The sequence below is a fragment of the Salmo salar genome, chromosome 15 (assembly GCF_965601325.2).
Source record: "Salmo salar chromosome 15, fSalSal1, whole genome shotgun sequence".
Classification (NCBI taxonomy): domain Eukaryota; kingdom Metazoa; phylum Chordata; class Actinopteri; order Salmoniformes; family Salmonidae; genus Salmo; species Salmo salar.
This window is the reverse complement of record NC_138305.1, coordinates 12956023-12975733: the sequence shown is the minus strand read 5'-3', so window position 1 is coordinate 12975733 and position 19711 is coordinate 12956023. Positions and strand designations below refer to the sequence as shown.

The 19711-nt window shown below is 44.1% G+C and overlaps 1 protein-coding gene across 1 annotated transcript in view; it reads right to left on the bottom strand.

Annotated features, from left to right (window-relative positions):
* Positions 1-8567: 8567 nt before the first annotated feature.
* The window catches only part of tmem8b (transmembrane protein 8B), a 400770-nt gene continuing 389626 nt past the window's right edge, over positions 8568-19711 (bottom strand). The window contains exon 13 of the mRNA XM_045695455.2: positions 8568-14704. Within this exon, the coding sequence (XP_045551411.2) occupies positions 14363-14704 (342 nt within the window). The 3' untranslated portion in view covers positions 8568-14362. The remainder of the gene's footprint in view (positions 14705-19711) is intronic.

Here is a 19711-nt window from a genome sequence, read left to right as displayed (position 1 = left end):
TTCCTCAACATCAATGCCATAGTAAAACGCTGTTTTTGTATATAAATATGAACTTGATAGAACTAAAAATGCATGCATTGTCTAACATAATGTCCTAGGAGTGTCATCTGATGGAGATTGTAAAAGGTTAGTGTATCATTTTAGCTGGTTTTATGGTTTTGGTGACCCTGTCTTTGACTTGACAAAACATTACACACAACTCTTGTAAATGTACTGTCCTAACATACTCTAAATTTATGCTTTCGCCGTAAAACCTTTTTGAAATCGTAAAACGTGGTTAGATTAAGGAGATGTTTATCTTTCAAATGGTGTAACATAGTTGTATTTTTGAAAAATTTGAATTTTGACATTTATTTGGATTCAAATTTGCCGCTCTTGAAATGCACCTGCTGTTGATGGAGTGCACCACAGGTGGCACGCTAGCGTCCCACCTAGCCCCAAGAGGTTAACCTATACGGTCCGAATAATGATGATCCAAGCTTCTTTGAAAATATATATAAGAATTGATCAACTCTGCAAGCAACACTAGACTCTATTATTATGGTGGGAGATTTTAATACGGTCTTAAATACCTCTATGGACCGTAAAGGAAATCACACTACAAACTATCACCATCAGACACACTCATGAATGCGATGGATATGTTGGAATTAGTGGATATATGGAGACTTAAATACCCTGACCTAGTGAGATATACATGGAGGAGGTTTAATATCCTGACCTAGTGAGATATACATGGAGGAGGTTTAATATCCTGACCTAGTGAGATATACATGGAGGAGGTTTAATATCCTGACCTAGTGAGATATACATGGAGGAGGTTTAATACCCTGACCTAGTGAGATATACATGGAGGAGGTTTAATATCCTGACCTAGTCAGATATACATGGAGGAGGTTTAATATCCTGACCTAGTGAGATATACATGGAGGAGGTTTAATATCCTGACCTAGTGAGATATACATGGAGGAGGTTTAATACCCTGACCTAGTGAGATATACATGGAGGAGGTTTATTATCCTGACCTAGTGAGATATCCTGTTGGGGCTACAGGTTAGCAATGAACCCCGAGCCGGGATTGCTAACAAGGCTGGAAATTCAAAACATCAAAAATCGAATAATTTCAATTTCTCAAACAATCAACTATTTTACACAATTTAAATGATAAACATCTCCTTAATCTAACCACATTGTTCGATTTTCAAAGAGGCTTTACGGCAAAAGCATAAAGTTAGATTATGTTAGGACAGTACATAGCCACAAAAGTACAAACATCCATTTTCAATTCAAGGTCAGGCGTCACCAAAAGCAGAAACCAGCTTGAATTATGCACTAACTTTTGTCAATCTCCATCAGATGACACTCCTAGGACATTATGTTATACAATACATGCATTTTTTGTTCCATCAAGTTCATATTTATATCCAAAAACAGCATTTTACAGTAGCGTGAAATTCAGATTTTTTTCTTCTCTGAAATGCTTCCGGTGAACATAACAAAATTACTATTCGAAAACATTGGTAAATTATAATATTGTCATTCAAAGAATAATATATTATCATCTCGTAATTGCTACCGAATGGCCAGATCTCAAAATAACTTTACTGGGAAATCACATTTTGCAATAAACGGGGTGCTATGCTAAGAACAACAGGCTATGCTATACAGTTAGCATCATCTAAAATCGATAATAACATTGTAAATACCCCCTTACCTTTGATTATCTCCATCAGAAGGCAGGATCCCAGGTCCGGAAGGCATTCCAGGTCCGGAACAAATGTGGTTTCTTTTGACAAAGTTCATAATTTATGTCCAAATAACACCAAGTACTTAGCGTTCATTATGCTCCCACAAAACGTGGTTGGGGGCTGGTAAAATCACGCCGAAAAGCTAAAAAAACCTAGTAAATAATCTATTTATGTTCGTTCAAACATGTCAAATGTTGTTTAGCATTAATCTTTTGGTCCATTTTTAACGTTAAACATCAGTAATATTTTCACACAACCTATCCTATGTCTAGATAAAAAATGATGACAAACTCACGTTTCTCAGATTTATGCGCAGGCGCAAAAAAATGAAGTGATGACATGTCAACTTCCTTGGATTCTAATTTGCTCTCTGTTTATCATAGACGCTTCAAACAACTTTATAAAGATCGTTGACATCTAGTGGAAGCCGTAGGTGTTGCGAAATGAATCCTTTCTCACTATGGTATCTATAAAACAATGACACTAAATAGTACAGTCACAAAATTCTAATTTTTTTGGATCTATTTTTCACAGGTTTTTGCCTGCAATATGAGTTTTGTTATACTTACAGACACCATTCAAACTGTTTTAGAAAATTCAGAGTGTTTTCTATTCGAATGTGTTAATAATATGCATATCCTAGCTTCTGAGTTGGTGTAGGAGGCAGTTAAAAATGGGCACATATTTTTTTCAAAATGTCTCAATACTGCCCCCGAGCCCCAACAGGATATACATGGAGGAGGTTTAATACCCTGACCTAGTGAGATATACATGGAGGAGGTTTAATATCCTGACCTAGTGAGATATACATGGAGGAGGTTTAATATCCTGACCTAGTGAGATATACATGGAGGAGGTTTAATATCCTGACCTAGTGAGATATACATGGAGGAGGTTTAATATCCTGACCTAGTGAGATATACATGGAGGAGGTTTAATATTCTGACCTAGTGAGATATACATGGAGGAGGTTTAATATCCTGACCTAGTGAGATATACATGGAGGAGGTTTAATATCCTGACCTAGTGAGATATACACGGAGGAGGTTTAATACCCTGACCTAGTGAGATATACATGGCGGAGGCTCAATCAAGCTAGTCGTCTTGATTACTTTCTTTCTTGTGTCAAAAAAGTGTTGATAGGGGACAGAATGCGGTCGGATCATCACATAATTGGCATATATATTACTCTTACTGAATTTCCACGTGGGTGAGGATATTGGAAATGTAATCAAAGCCTACTGGATAACAACGTGTTTATAACTAGGACAGAATAGTTTATAACGTTCTTTTTTTATAACTAGGACAGAAAAAAGTATAACTGACTTTTTTCGACATAACACAGGTACAGCAGATCCCCTTATTGTATGGGACACTTTTAAATGTGCCTTTAGAGGCCATCTATAAAACAAAAGCAATTTAGGTTAAAATAATCCATATTAACAAAGGAAATTGATGGACTAACAGTACAGTTAGATAGCAATAAAAACTGTACCATAGAGGCACAGCACAAGTTAGAAGAAAAACTAAAAGAAATGGAGGAACTTATTCAAGAAAGATCCAGTGTAGTATATATATAAAAATAAAGCGAACTGGATGGAATATGGGGAAAAATACAGACAAATTATTTTTCAATCTTCAACATGTAAAAAATGTATTGAAACGTGTTACAAATGGAGTCACGCATGATTCGCCAAGCTATATTTTGAAAGAGGAAGTGAAGTACTTTAAGAATATGTTTTAATTTCAGTCTTCTTCAGCTCCACTAACCATAGCTAATTATATGGACTTTTTACGTATTAATAATGTAAAATGAACAGCTGTACAGAAAGACTCATGTGAGGCCAAATTACAGAGGAGGAACTTCTTGATGCAATTAAAGCCTTTAAGCCTGGGAAAACTCCAGGTCTGGATGGCATACCAGTGGAAGTATACAAAGTATACTAAATATGTTTAAAAAAAAATTATATGCTCAGAGGACCTTTATTAGCATGTTTTAACCACGCAACAAGAAGGTCTGATATCATTATTACTGAATCAGGATCCAAGTGGTATATATAAAGATCCAGTCCATTTAAAAAATTGGAGACCTCTTACACTTCAGTGTTCTGGTGCAAAAATTCTAGCTAAATGCTTGGCACATAGAATTAAAAAAGAATTGTCAGATATTATTCATCCTAATCAGACAGGTTTTTTACATGGACAATACATTAGAGATAATATAAGACAAGTACTGGATACAATAGAATACTAGGAATTATCGGGGACACCAGGCCTGGTTTTCATAGCTGATTTTGAAAAGGCTTTTGATAAAGTACATCTGGAGTTTATATATAAATGCCTAGAATATTTCAATTTTGGAGAATCTCTTATAAAATGGGCTAAAGTTATGTATAGTAACACTAGGTGTAAAATAGTAAATAATGGCTACATCTCAGAAAGTTTTAAACTGTCAAGAGGAGTTAAACAAGGTTGTCCACTATTGGCATATCTATTTATTATTGCCAGCGAAATGTTAGCTGTTAAAATTGGATCCAACAACAATATTAAGGGATTAGAAATCCCCAGCTTAAAAACAAAGGTGTCATTGTACGCTGATGATTCATGTTTTCTTTTAAAACCACAATAGAATCTCTCCACGGCCTCATAGAGGATCTAGATACTTTTGCTAACCTCTCTGGATTTAAATAAAATTATGATATTACGTATTGGATCACAAAAAAAAATCTACTTTTACATAACCGTGTAGTTTACCAATAAAATGGTCTGACGGAGATGTGTACATACTCAGTATACAAATCCCAAAAGAAAGAAATGATCTCACTCCAATAAATTGTTATAGAAAGTTAGAAAAAATAGATATTATCTTGCTACCATTGAAAGGAAAATACCTGTCTATTTGTGTTGAAAAATCACCCTGATTAACTCTTTAGTCATATCACAGTTTAACTATTTGCTTATGGTTTTGCCTACACCTAGTGACCTGCTTTTTAAATTATATCAACAAAAAATGTTCTATTTTATTTGGAATAGCATGCCAGACACAATTAAAAGGGCCTATTTATATAACAAATATGAATTCGGAGGGCAGAAATTATTAAATATTAAAGCATTAGACCTCTCGCCAAAGGCATCAGTCATACAAAAGTTATACTTATATCCGAAATGGTTCTCTAGTAAATTAGTAAGAATGTCTCACCCCATGTTCAATAATGGTCTTTTTCCCTATATTCAGATTACAACTGCTCACTTTCGGTTATTTGAAAACAAAATAATCTCCAAAATATTGTTATTTTTTAAACAAGCTTTAGAAAATTGGTTGCATTTTCAGTTTAATCCACCTGAACAGACAGAACAAATAATACAACAAATATTGTGGTTAAACTCAAATATATTAATTGATAAAAAAAACAACGTTTTTTTCAATAAAATGTTTAAAAAAGGTATAGTTTTGTAAATTATATCATAAATAGGACTGGTGGAGTGATGTCACACATGCAGCTAACAAAACATATGGAAATGTCTGCTCTACCCAAAAATACAACCAACTAATTGCAGCATTACCACAAAAATGGAAGAGGGAAAAAGTAAGGAATTTGTCTGTCGGCCCTGCATTAAAGACCAAAAAAGGGTTAAAGAAAATTGTGATAAATAAAAATACATACCAATTTAAATGAAGGACCAAAAATGTACTGCTGTGCCATATAAATTGCTAATTTAGAACTGTTGGCTGAGAGGGATGAATCAAAAGGAATTGGCAAATAGGTCTGGCTGTACAACCTATTGGTAAACGTACTGCAAATTGAGAAATCATTTGACTAAATTGAATAAAAAGAAGAAGAAACTACACCATGAAACAAAGATAAATTATATAAAGAATGATAGTAAAAAGCTTTGGAGCGCATTCAATGAAATTTTGGGCAAAAAGGCAAACTCGGCTCCATCATTCATTGAATCAGATGGCTCATTCATCACAAAACCCACTGATATTGGCAACTAATTTAAGAATTTTTTAATTGGCAAAATTAGCAAACTTAGGCATGACATCCTGTGCTTTACGGAGGTTTCACCTTTTCTAGTGTGGTAGAGCTCGTTAGCTAGGCAACAGTGTATCATTCTAGAACACCCCACATCGTTGGCTAGGCAACAGTGTATCATTCTAGAACACCCCACATCGTTGGCTAGGCAACAGTGTATCATTCTAGAACAGTGGTTCCCAAACTTTTTATAGTCCCGTACCCCTTCAGTCATTCAACCTCCAGCTGTACCCCCTCTAGCACCAGGGTCAGCGCACTCTCAAAGTTGTTTTTTGCCATCATTGTAAGACACACTATACAATACATTTATTAAACATAAGAATGAGTGTGAGTTTTTGAGTTTTTGTCACAACCCAGCTCGTGGGAAGTGACAAAGAGTTCTTATTGGACCAGGGCACAAATAATAATATAATAATAATCAATAATTTGTATCTTTATTTAACCATCTTACATATTAAACCTTATTTGTTCATTGAAAATTGTAAATAACTCACCACAGGTTAATGAGAAGGGTATACTTGAAAGGATGCACATAACTCTGCAATGTTGGGTTGTATTGGAGAGAGTCTCAGTCTTAAATCATTTTCCACACAGTCTGTGCCTGTATTTAGTTTTCATGCTAGTGAGGGCCGAGAATCCACTCTCACATAGGTACGTGGTTGCAAAGGGCATCTGTGTCTTAACAGCGTGATTTACCAAGGCCGGATACTCCGAGCGCAGCCCTATTCAGAAATCTGGCAGTGGCTTCTGATTAATTTCAATTTTCACAGAACCGCTTGTTGCAATTCTGATGGGGCTCTCTTGTTCAGATATCGGTGAGTGGACTGGAGGCAGGGCATGAAAGGGATAACGAATCCAGTTGTTTGTGTCATCCGTTTCGGGAAAGTACCTGCGTAATTGCGCACCCAACTCGCTCAGGTGCTTCGCTATATCACATTTGACATTGTCCGTAAGGTTGAGTTCATTTGCACACAAAAAAAATCATACAACGATGGAAATACCTGTGTGTTGTCCTTGTTAATGCAGACAGAGAAGAGCTCCAACTTCTTAATCATAGCCTCAATTTTGTCCCGCACATTGAATATAGTTGCGGAGAGTCCCTTGCAATCCTAGATTCAGATCATTCAGGCGAGAAAAAACATCACCCAGATGGGCCAGTCGTGTGAGAAACTCATCATCATGCAAGCGGTCAGACAAGTGAAAATTATGGTCAGTAAAGAAAACTTTAAGCTCCACTCTCAATTAAAAATAACGTGTCAATACTTTTCCCCTTGATAACCAGCGCACTTCTGTATGTTGTAAAAGCGTTACATGGTCGCTACCCATATCATTGCATAGTGCAGAAAATACACAAGACTTCAGGGGCCTTTCGCTTTAACAATGTTAACCATTTGTACTGTAATGTCCAAAACATCTTTCAAGCTGTCAGGCATTCCCTTGGCAGCAAGAGCCTCTCGGTTGTTACTGCAGTGTACCCAAGTGGTGTCCGGAGCAACTACTTGCACGCGTGTTACCTCTCCACTATGTCTCCCTGTCATGGCTTTTAAGCATCATCAGTACAGATACCAACATGAGCAGCAGCTACGTTTGGCTACATACGGACCGTTAGTGGAATTCCCGCGAGAAATTAACGGTTAATGTGATTGGATGTTAATTATTTGACTAGGCTACCTGTTGCCAAAACTTACGCTATGCATGTGTCTGCTATCATCGGTTAATGCTTGATCTGATTTGAATCTAGGCCTTAGTCTAAAAATACAAAAGTAATTGCCGTTGATTGTAGGGATAAGGTCCCTGAACCAATAACATTTGGTTGTATTCATGAAAGTCAAATGGGGTGGATGCTATTGACGTTTATAGGATGTATTTTTATTTAAAATGAATTTTAAAATGTAAGAAAATAGATAAAGTAAATTAAAGTTAAACTAATTGCCGTGGATTCAAGAGAAGACAATGTCAAATTAGTTTGAGATCTCTATGTGGTTGAGAAGATATTACAAATGTTCATTAACATGCAATCAAATCAAATTGTATTGGTCAAAGACACATGGTTAGCAGATGTTAATGCGAGTGTAGCAAAATGCTTGAAGGCGTTGCAGTTTTAAGACGGTCCCTTAACGTGTTAGCGACATTTTCACCTCCAAAAATAAATATGACACTGAATTGGAAAGACAAGGGATGTAACTTCTCTATCTTCAGCTGATGTAGAATATGTAGAATATGGTATTTCTATCACCCTGGCATGTTCCATCGAAGAGATATTGATGAGCAAAGTCCCAATCTTTAATATATAGCTAACTTCACCGGAGTCCTCTACTGTCCTCCTCTCCTCTTTTCTCCTCTTCCTCTCCTCTCTTCTCCTCTCTTCTCCTCCTCCTCTCCTCTTCTCTGCTACCCCTCTTTCCTCTCCTCTCCTCCTCTTCTCTTCTTCTCTCCTGTCCTCCGCTACCCCTCTCTCCTCTCCTCTCCTTTCATGTCCTCTCAACCTCCTCTCCCCTCTTCTCCTCCTCCTCCTCTCTCTTCTCTCCTCTTCTCTTCCCCTCTCCTCTGCTACCCCTCTCTCCTCTCCTCTCAACCTCCTCTCAACCTCCTCTCCTCCTCTCTTCCCCCTCTCTTCTCATCCTCTCAACCTCCTCTCCCCCCCTTGCCTCTTCTCTTCTGTGTTGATGACTGGTGACTGCTGACTTCCATTATACCAGCTACTGAAACATAATGTCTGGTTTTCCACTTCACCACTCATTCCACATTAAGAGACACAGAAACAAATAAACACGTCATTGAGTACAGAAAAAAAAGAAACATTTATTTATAGTGAATTCTCTGTTCCAGTGTAGAACAGGTCCTGACTGTAACAACAGGAGGTTTGAGGTCTTATTGTGATGTCTCTGGAGTAAACCTTTTGACCTTCTGTAGCTTTCAGCTGCCTCTGTCTGTAAGTATGGTCAATACTCTATCTCTGGAGTAAACCTTTTGGCCTTCTGTAGCTTTCAGCTGCCTCTCTCTGTAAGTATGGTCAATACTCTATCTCTGGAGTAAACCTTTTGGCCTTCTGTAGCTTTCAGCTGCCTCTCTCTGTAAGTATGGTCAATACTCTATCTCTGGAGTAAACCTTTTGGCCTCTAATGGACAGAACATATCTAGCATTACTGTAACTCTATGGCCTAAACTCTAACTGTAGCAATATTCATGGCTATACTGTAGCTACATTTACAAGCATTCAGCTGCTCCTTTATACGGCCATACCATAGCTCTACGGCATTCACGTAGCTACAAGCATTCAGCTGCTCCTTTATACGGCCATACCATAGCTCTACGGCATTCACGTAGCTACAAGCATTCATCTGCCCCTTTATACGGCCATACCATACCTCTACGGCATTCACGTAGCAACAAACAATCAATTGCTCTTCTGTATATTATGGCCTGTACTGTCTGTTCTCTGTATGTGGCCTATAGCTCTATGGCCGTACTGTAGTTTTATACAATCAGCCGCCCATCTATGGCCTTACCACAGATCTATGGCAGGCAGCTTCCCCTCTATGGCCTTACTACAGATCTATGGCAGGCAGCTTCCCCTCTATGGCCTTACTACAGATCTATGTCAGGCAGCTTCCCCTCTATGGCCTTACTACAGATCTATGTCAAGCAGCTTCCCCTCTATGGCCTTACTACAGATCTATGGCAGTCAGCTTCCCCTCTATGGCCTTACTACAGATCTATGTCAGGCAGCTTCCCCTCTATGGCCTTACTACAGATCTATGGCAGTCAGCTTCCCCTCTATGGCCTTACTACAGATCTATGGCAAGCAGCTTCCCCTCTACTCTATGGCCTTACTACAGATCTATGTCAGGCAGCTTCCCCTCTATGGCCTTACCACAGATCTATGTCAGTCAGCTTCACTTCTATGGCCTTACCACAGATCTATGTCAGTCAGCTTCCCCTCTTTAGGCTTTATGGCCTGTAATTCTATGGCAGGCAGCTTCCCCTCTATGAACTTACTACAGATCTATGTCAGTCAGCTTCCCCTCTATGGCCTTACTACAGATCTATGGCAGTCAGCTTCCCCTCTTTAGGCTTTATGGCCTGTAATTCTATGGCAGTCAGCTGCCCCTCTTTAGGCTTTATGGCCTGTAATTCTATGGCAGTCAGCTGCCCCTCTTTAGGCTTTATGGCCTGTAGTGTTGACAACCAGCAGACTGTGTGTAAAGGCGATACATTGCAATCCAAAAGACTATTAACATTCCACAGTACAACAATATTTTACACATTTGGACAATGTGGCACCGGTGAGGCTTTATACACGCATCTATTATAACATTTTTGTGTCTCAGTGCAAAATATATTGTGTTGAAAAATAACAAAAACGTGCCCTTGTTGTATTTAATTCCCTTTCTGTGCACAAACAACAGAACGAATCAACACAGCTAGAAAGGTCTTCAAGAGGAAGACCAGGCTGTGTTCCAAATGGCAGCTTGTTCCCCCTATAGTGCACTATGTTCACCAGCAGCCATAGGACCTGGTCAACACCAGCAGCCATAGGACCTGGTCAATACCAGCAGCCATAAGACCTGGTCAATACCAGCAGCCATAGGACCTGGTCAACACCAGCAGCCACAAGACCTGGTCAATACCAGCAGCCATAAGACCTGGTCAACACCAGCAGCCATAAGACCTAGTCAACACCAGCAGCCATAAGACCTGGTCAATACCAGCAGCCATAAGACCTGGTCAACACCAGCAGCCATAAGACCTGGTCAACACCATAAATCCTGGTCAACACCATAGGGCCCTGTTCAACACCATAATCCCTGGTCAACACCATAGGCCCTGGTCAACACCATAGGCCCTGGTCAACACCATAGGCCCTGGTCTACACCATAATCCCTGGTCAACACCATAGGCCCTGGTCAACACCATAATTCCTGGTCAACACCATAATCCCTGGTCAACACCATAGGCCTTGGTCAACAATAGTACAGCTACAAAGGGAACAAGGTGCCATTTGGAATGCAGACCATCATTAAATAACACACCTATGGTGTCTGTATTAGGACATCCTCAGTCTTACCAGGACCTAATAACGCCTGCTGAGACTGACAGTGTCCTAATATGGGCACCGTACAGACCTAATGTTACAGTCACCGTCAGGTAGCAGCAGTGTTCTCAGCTTCGTCTTTATAAAGTACAGTATCCACAAACAATAGTCTCTCACTGTACTGTACAGTCCAACAATATCAATAGAATAATATAATTATGGTAGTATTGAATAATCATGACTATAACAGATCTATATAATAATTTAATTATGGTAGTATTGAATAATCATGAATATAACAGATCAATATAATAATTTAATTATAGTAGTATTGAATAATCATGACTATAACAGATCAATATAATAATTTAATTATGGTAGTATTGAATAATCATGACTATAACAGATCAATATAATAATATCATTATGGTAGTATAGAATAATCATGACTATAACAGATCAATATATTAATATAATTATGGTAGTATTGAATAATCATGACTTGTTATACAGACAGACAGACAGACAGACAGACAGACAGACAGACAGACAGACAGACAGACAGACAGACAGACAGACAGACAGACAGACAGACAGACAGACAGACAGACAGACAGACAGACAGACAGACAGACAGACAGACAGACTCAAGTGTGTTGCCTGCTTTAACTAGTTACATTACAGTTGGTTCAAGTTCTCTGGCTTTGTTTTCCCGTCTGGAATCCCCGGGGAGAGAAGGCAATGGAAGGACAGTCAGTCAGCCAGTCAGTCAGAGACTCAGTCAGTCAGCCAATCAGCCAGCCAGTCAGCCAATCAGCCAGCCAGTCAGCCAGCTAATCAGTCAGACAGTCGGTCAGAAAGTCAGTCAGTCAGACAGTTAGTAGGTGTTAGATCCCATCGCCTTGCCAGCTGGTACAGTCAGTCAGTGATGTAATCAGCTGGTGCAGTCAGTCAGTGATTTAATCAGCTGGTACAGTCAGTCAGTATGTGATAGATCCCATCCTCAGCTGGTACAGTCAGTCAGAGTTAGGGCAAGATCCCATCCTCAGCTTGTACAGTCAGTCAGTAGGTGCTATATCCCTCATCCAGCTGGTACAGTCAGTCAGTAGGTGCTAGATCCCATGTCCAGCTGGTACAGTCAGTCAGTAGGTGCTATATCCCTCATCCAGCTGGTACAGTCAGTCAGTAGGTGCTAGATCCCCTGTCCAGCTGGTACAGTCAGTCAGTAGGTGCTAGATCCCACATCCAGCTGGTCCAGTCAGTCAGTCAGTAGGTTCTATATCCTACATTGAGCTGGTACAGTCAGTCAGTAGGTGCTATATCCCATGTCCAGCTGGTACAGTCAGTCAGTAGGTGCTAGATCCCATGTCCTGCTGGTACAGTCAGTCAGTAGGTGCTAGATCCCATTTCCAGCTGGTACAGTCAGTCAGTAGGTGCTATATCCTACGTTCAGCTGGTACAGTCAGTCAGTCAGTAGGTGTTATATCCCATGTCCAGCTGGTACAGTCAGTCAGTAGGTGTTATATCCCATGTCCAGCTGGTACAGTCAGTCAGTCAGTAGGTGCTAGAACCCATGTCCAGCTGGTACAGTCAGTCAGTAGGTGCTAGATCCCGTGTCCAGCTGGTACAGTCAGTCAGTAGGTGCTATATCCTACGTTCAGCTGGTACAGTCAGTCAGTCAGTAGGTGTTATATCCCATGTCCAGCTGGTACAGTCAGTCAGTAGGTGCTATACCCCATGTCCAGCTGGTACAGTCAGTCAGTAGGTGCTATATCCCATGTCCAGCTGGTACAGTCAGTCAGTCAGTAGGTGTTATATCCCATGTCCAGCTGGTACAGTCAGTCAGTAGGTGTTATATCCCATGTCCAGCTGGTACAGTCAGTCAGTCAGTAGGTGCTAGAACCCATGTCCAGCTGGTACAGTCAGTCAGTAGGTGCTAGATCCCGTGTCCAGCTGGTACTGTCAGTCAGTAGGTGCTAGATCCCATGTCCAGCTGGTATAGTCAGTCAGTAGGTGCTATATCCCATGTCCAGCTGGTACAGTCAGTCAGTAGGTGCTAGATCCCATGTCCTGCTGGTACAGTCAGTCAGTAGGTGCTAGATCCCATTTCCAGCTGGTACAGTCAGTCAGTAGGTGCTATATCCTACGTTCAGCTGGTACAGTCAGTCAGTCAGTAGGTGTTATATCCCATGTCCAGCTGGTACAGTCAGTCAGTAGGTGTTATATCCCATGTCCAGCTGGTACAGTCAGTCAGTCAGTAGGTGCTAGAACCCATGTCCAGCTGGTACAGTCAGTCAGTAGGTGCTAGATCCCGTGTCCAGCTGGTACAGTCAGTCAGTAGGTGCTAGATCCCATGTCCAGCTGGTATAGTCAGTCAGTAGGTGCTATATCCTACGTTCAGCTGGTACAGTCAGTCAGTCAGTAGGTGTTATATCCCATGTCCAGCTGGTACAGTCAGTCAGTAGGTGCTATACCCCATGTCCAGCTGGTACAGTCAGTCAGTAGGTGCTATATCCCATGTCCAGCTGGTACAGTCAGTCAGTCAGTAGGTGTTATATCCCATGTCCAGCTGGTACAGTCAGTCAGTCAGTAGGTGCTAGAACCCATGTCCAGCTGGTACAGTCAGTCAGTAGGTGCTAGATCCCGTGTCCAGCTGGTACTGTCAGTCAGTAGGTGCTAGATCCCATGTCCAGCTGGTATAGTCAGTCAGTAGGTACTATATCCTACGTTCAGCTGGTACAGTCAGTCAGTCAGTAGGTGTTATATCCCATGTCCAGCTGGTACAGTCAGTCAGTAGGTGCTATACCCCATGTTCAGCTGGTACAGTCAGTCAGTAGGTGCTATATCCCATGTTCAGCTGGTACAGTCAGTCAGTAGGTGCTATATCCCATGTCCAGCTGGTACAGTCAGTCAGTCAGTAAGTGCTAGATCCCATGTCCAGCTGGTACAGTCAGTCAGTAGGTGCTAGATCCCATGTCCAGCTGGTACAGTCAGTCAGTAGGTGCTATATCCCATGTCCAGCTGGTACAGTCAGTCAGTAGGTGCTATATCCTTTCCTCAGCTGGTACTTTCAGTCAGTAGGTGCTAGATCCCATGTCCAGCTGGTACAGTCAGTCAGTAGGTGCTATCCCATGTCCAGCTGGTACAGTCAGTCAGTAGGTGCTATATCCTACGTTCAGCTGGTACAGTCAGTCAGTCAGTAGGTGTTATATCCCATGTCCAGCTGGTACAGTCAGTCAGTCAGTAGGTGCTAGATCCAATGTCCAGCTGGTACAGTCAGTCAGTAGGTGTTATATCCCATGTCCAGCTGGTAAAGTCAGTCAGTAGGTGCTATATCCTTTCCTCAGCTGGTACAGTCAGTCAGTAGGTGTTATATCCTTTCCTCAGCTGGTACAGTCAGTCCGTAGCTGCTAGATCCCGTGTCCAGCTGGTACAGTCAGTCAATAGGTGCTAGATCCTATGTCCATCTGGTACAGTCAGTCATTAGGTGCTAAAACCTCTCCTCAGGTGGTACAGTCAGTCAGAGTTAGTGATCTCAGGTATCAGCTAATACTAATACTATTGATAGCGACTATGGCAGGGACCGGGTCCACCAATCCCATCTCCTCATGCTCGTTGACGCACAGCTGGTAGCCACACCCCCTCCGACGTTTCAGAGGTGTGAGCTTGGCGCGGGGCTTGGCGCGTGGAGGGAGCAGGAAGCCCACGCTGCCGGCGATCAGCATGTGCCAGATAGAGTGTATGTAGAAGTAGTTGTCCTCTGTCTCGACGAAGGCATAGAGCGCCACGGCTGAAACTGCTATCATCGTCCCCGGGAACAGGAAGAACGCCCAGCGCTTCCAGGTTGGAGGGTAACAGCGCCGCCGTCGCACTGTACGCACCGTCTGGAGGGAGAGGGGGGAGACACAGTTAGACAGTTGGGGAGGGGGGAGACACAGTTAGACAGTTGGGGAGGGGAAGGGGGAGACACAGTTAGACAGTTGGGGAGGGGGAGACAAAGTTAGACAGTTGGGGAGGGGAGGGGGAGGGGAGGGGGAGACACAGTTAGACAGTTGGGGAGGGGAGGGGAGGGGAGGGGGAGACACAGTTAGACAGTTGGGGAGGGGAGGGGAGGGGGGAGACACAGTTAGACAGTTGGGGAGGGGAGGGGGAGGGGAGGGGGAGACACAGTTAGACAGTTGGGGAGGGGAGGGGAGGGGGGAGACACAGTTAGACAGTTGGGGAGGGGAGGGGAGGGGAGGGGAGGGGAGGGGAGGGGAGGGGGAGACACAGTTAGACAGTTGGGGAGGGGAGGGGAGGGGGGAGACACAGTTAGACAGTTGGGGAGGGGAGGGGAGGGGAGGGGAGGGGAGGGGAGGGGGGAGACACAGTTAGACAGTTGGGGAGGGGAGGGGGAGACACAGTTAGACAGTTGGGGAGGGGAGGGGAGGGGGGAGACACAGTTAGACAGTTGGGGGAGGGGGAGGGGAGGGGGGAGACACAGTTAGACAGTTGGGGGAGGGGAGGGGAGGGGGAGACACAGTTAGACAGTTGGGGAGGGGAGGGGAGGGGGGAGACACAGTTAGACAGTTGGGGAGGGGAGGGGGGAGATACAGTTAGACAGTTGGGGGAGGGGAGGGGAGGGGGGAGACACAGTTAGACAGTTGGGGAGGGGAGGGGAGGGGGGACACACAGTTAGACAGTTGGGGAGGGAGGGGGAGACACAGTTAGACAGTTGGGGAGGGGAGGGGAGGGGGGAGACACAGTTAGACAGTTGGGGGAGGGGAGGGGAGGGGGAGACACAGTTAGACAGTTGGGGAGGGGAGGGGAGGGGAGGGGAGGGGGAGACACAGTTAGACAGTTGGGGAGGGGAGGGGAGGGGGGAGATACAGTTAGACAGTTGGGGAGGGGAGGGGAGGGGGAGACACAGTTAGACAGTTGGGGAGGGGAGGGGAGGGGGGAGACACAGTTAGACAGTTGGGGAGGGGAGGGGAGGGGAGGGGGGAGACACAGTTAGACAGTTGGGGGAGGGGAGGGGAGGGGGAGACACAGTTAGACAGTTGGGGAGTGGAGGGGAGGGGGGAGACACAGTTAGACAGTTGGGGGAGGGGGGGGGAGACACAGTTAGACAGTTGGGGGAGGGGAGGGGAGGGGGAGACACAGTTAGACAGTTGGGGAGGGGAGGGGGGAGACACAGTTAGACAGTTGGGGAGGGGAGGGGAGGGGGGAGATACAGTTAGACAGTTGGGGAGGGGAGGGGAGGGGAGAGGGGAGACACAGTTAGACAGTTGGGGAGGGGAGGGGAGGGGGGAGACACAGTTAGACAGTTGGGGGAGGGGGGGGAGACACAGTTAGACAGTTGGGGAGGGGAGGGGAGGGGGAGACACAGTTAGACAGTTGGGGAGGGGAGGGGGGAGACACAGTTAGACAGTTGGGGAGGGGAGGGGAGGGGGGAGATACAGTTAGACAGTTGGGGAGGGGAGGGGGAGACACAGTTAGACAGTTGGGGGAGGGGAGGGGAGGGGGAGACACAGTTAGACAGTTGGGGGGGGAGGGGGAGACACAGTTAGACAGTTGGGGAGGGGAGGGGAGGGGAGGGGGGAGACACAGTTAGACAGTTGGGGAGGGGAGGGGGGAGACACAGTTAGACAGTTGGGGAGGGGAGGGGAGGGGGGAGACACAGTTAGACAGTTGGGGAGGGGAGGGGGGAGACACAGTTAGACAGTTGGGGGAGACACAGTTAGACAGTTGGGGAGGGGGGGGGGAGACACAGTTAGACAGTTGGGGGAGGGGAGGGGAGGGGGAGACACAGTTAGACAGTTGGGGAGGGGAGGGGAGGGGAGAGGGGAGACACAGTTAGACAGTTGGGGAGGGGAGGGGAGGGGGGAGACACAGTTAGACAGTTGGGGGAGGGGGGGGGGAGACACAGTTAGACAGTTGGGGGAGGGGAGGGGAGGGGGAGACACAGTTAGACAGTTGGGGAGGGGAGGGGGGAGACACAGTTAGACAGTTGGGGAGGGGAGGGGAGGGGGGAGATACAGTTAGACAGTTGGGGAGGGGAGGGGGAGACACAGTTAGACAGTTGGGGGAGGGGAGGGGAGGGGAGGGGGAGACACAGTTAGACAGTTGGGGGGGAGGGGGAGACACAGTTAGACAGTTGGGGAGGGGAGGGGAGGGGAGGGGGGAGACACAGTTAGACAGTTGGGGAGGGGAGGGGGGAGACACAGTTAGACAGTTGGGGAGGGGAGGGGAGGGGGGAGACACAGTTAGACAGTTGGGGAGTGGAGGGGGGAGACACAGTTAGACAGTTGGGGGAGACACAGTTAGACAGTTGGGGAGGGGAGGGGGGAGACACAGACAGTTGGGGAGGGGAGGGGAGACAATTAGACAGTTGTGGGAGGGGGAGGGGAGACAGTTAGACAGTTGGGGGAGGGGAGGGGGAGACAGACAGTTGGGGGAGGGTGAGACAGACAGTTGGGGGAGGGGGAGACAGACAGTTGGGGGAGGGAGGGGGAGAAGGTTAGACAGAGACACACACAGTCAGAGAAAATATCCCAAGTTGGGACATTGTTCTATCAACACTAGCTTCGTTAATGATTAACAAGACCCAGATCAATAACACATGATAATAACATCATAAAAATATCAATAACACATAATAACAACATTATAAAAAGATCAATAACACATAGTAGTAGTAACAAGACCACGTGCACCTTAGGCAGCAATAGGAGAGCCCATAGGATCAGGAGAAAGGCATCCTACTCTGGGAGTACCGTTCAACTGCTCGCTGTATCTATAGGTCTAGGAACTAGGAGAGTCCATAGGATCAGGAAAAAGGCATCCTACTCTGGGAGTACCGTTCAACTGCTCGCTGTATCTATAGGTCTAGGAACTAGGAGAGTCCATAGGATCAGGAGAAAGGCATCCTACTCTGGGGAGCACCGTTCAACTGCTAGCTGTATCTATAGGTCTAGGAACTAGGACGTAAACTTCTGCTGGAATGTCTTCAGTAAATCTAGCACGCTGTATTGGTCCTGTTGTCCTGACAATCTGTTGTTCCAAAAGTCTATCTCAATCAAGTATCTTACTTAGCAACACACACGCATTAACAATGCTCTACACCTTACTGACTGATGTATTGTGTGTGTGTGTGTGTGTGTGTGTGTGTGTGTGTGTGTGTGTGTGTGTGTGTGTGTGTGTGTGTGTGTGTGTGTGTGTGTGTGTGTGTGTGTACCAGTGTTTTGCCCTGGGCAGCAATCTCACAGTGAGCTGCTTCCTGCATTTGTCCCACTCAGTCTCAGTCTCAGTGTCTCTGTCATCAGTCTCCGTGTCTCTCACATCAGTCTCCGTGTCTCTGTCATCTCAGTCTCAGTGTCTCTGTCATCAGTCTCCGTGTCTCTGTCATCTCAGTCTCCGTGTCTCTGTCATATCAGTCTCCGTGTCTCTGTCATCAGTCTCCGTGTATCTGTCATCTCAGTCTCCGTGTCTCTGTCATCAGTCTCCGTGTCTCTGTCATCTCAGTCTCAGTCTCAGTGTCTCTGTCATATCAGTCTCCGTGTCTCTGTCATATCAGTCTCCGTGTCTCTGTCATCTCAGTCTCCGTGTCTCTGTCATATCAGTCTCCGTGTCTCTGTCATCTCAGTCTCCGTGTCTCTGTCATCAGTCTCTGTGTCTCTGTCATCTCAGTCTCCGTGTCTCTGTCATCAGTCTCCGTGTCTCTGTCATCTCAGTCTCCGTGTCTCTGTCATCAGTCTCTGTGTCTCTGTCATCTCAGTCTCCGTGTCTCTGTCATCAGTCTCCGTGTCTCTGTCATCAGTCTCCGTGTCTCTGTCATCTCAGTCTCCGTGGTCTCGGTCTTAGTATCACACTAGTTGCTGTGTCTGGGAGAACATTAGGTCCCATTAGGTTTTTATTTATGAGTGACTACAGAATATATTTATCACTTATCATTGACTACAGAATATATTTATCACTTATCAGTGACTACAGAATATAATTATCATTTATTACTGACTAAAGAATATAATTATCATTTATTACTGACTACAGAATATAATTATAATTCATCACTGACTACAGAATATAATTATAATTTATTACTGACTACAGAATATAATTATGCACTGTTTATGATGACAATGTTTAGTTCACAAATGGATCGAGAACATTCTCTTTTATAAACTTTACTTCTCTGCACAAATTAGGTTCGTAGACTACAACATTTCTCAGAATATAATTAGATTCGTAGACTACAACATTTATCAGAATATAATTAGATTCGTAGACTACAACATTTATCAGTGACTATAGAATATAATTAGATTCGTAGACTACAACATTTATCAGAATATAATTAGATTCGTAGACTACAACATTTATCAGTGACTATAGAATATAATTAGATTCGTAGACTACAACATTTATCAGAATATAATTAGATTCGTAGACTACAACATTTATCAGTGACTATAGAATATAATTAGATTCGTAGACTACAACATTTATCAGAATATAATTAGATTCGTAGACTACAACATTTATCAGAATATAATTAGATTCGTAGACTACAACATTTATCAGTGACTATAGAATATAATTAGATTCGTGGACTACAACATTTATCTCTGCTAGAAGTGGAAGTGAGGATGTTCTTGTTAAGATCAGCCAAGTAGAGACACGAGAACCTGTCCCTGTCCCTGTCCCCGACACTGTCCCTGTCCCTGTCCCTGTCCCTGTCCCCGACACTGTCCCTGTCCCTGACACTGTCCCTGTCCCTGTCCCCGACACTGTCCCTGTCCCTGTCACTGACTCTGTCCCTGACGCTGTCCCTGACACTGTCCCTGTCCCTGACTCTGTCCCTGTCCCTTTCCCTGTCCCCGACACTGTCCCTGTCCCAGACACTGTCCCTG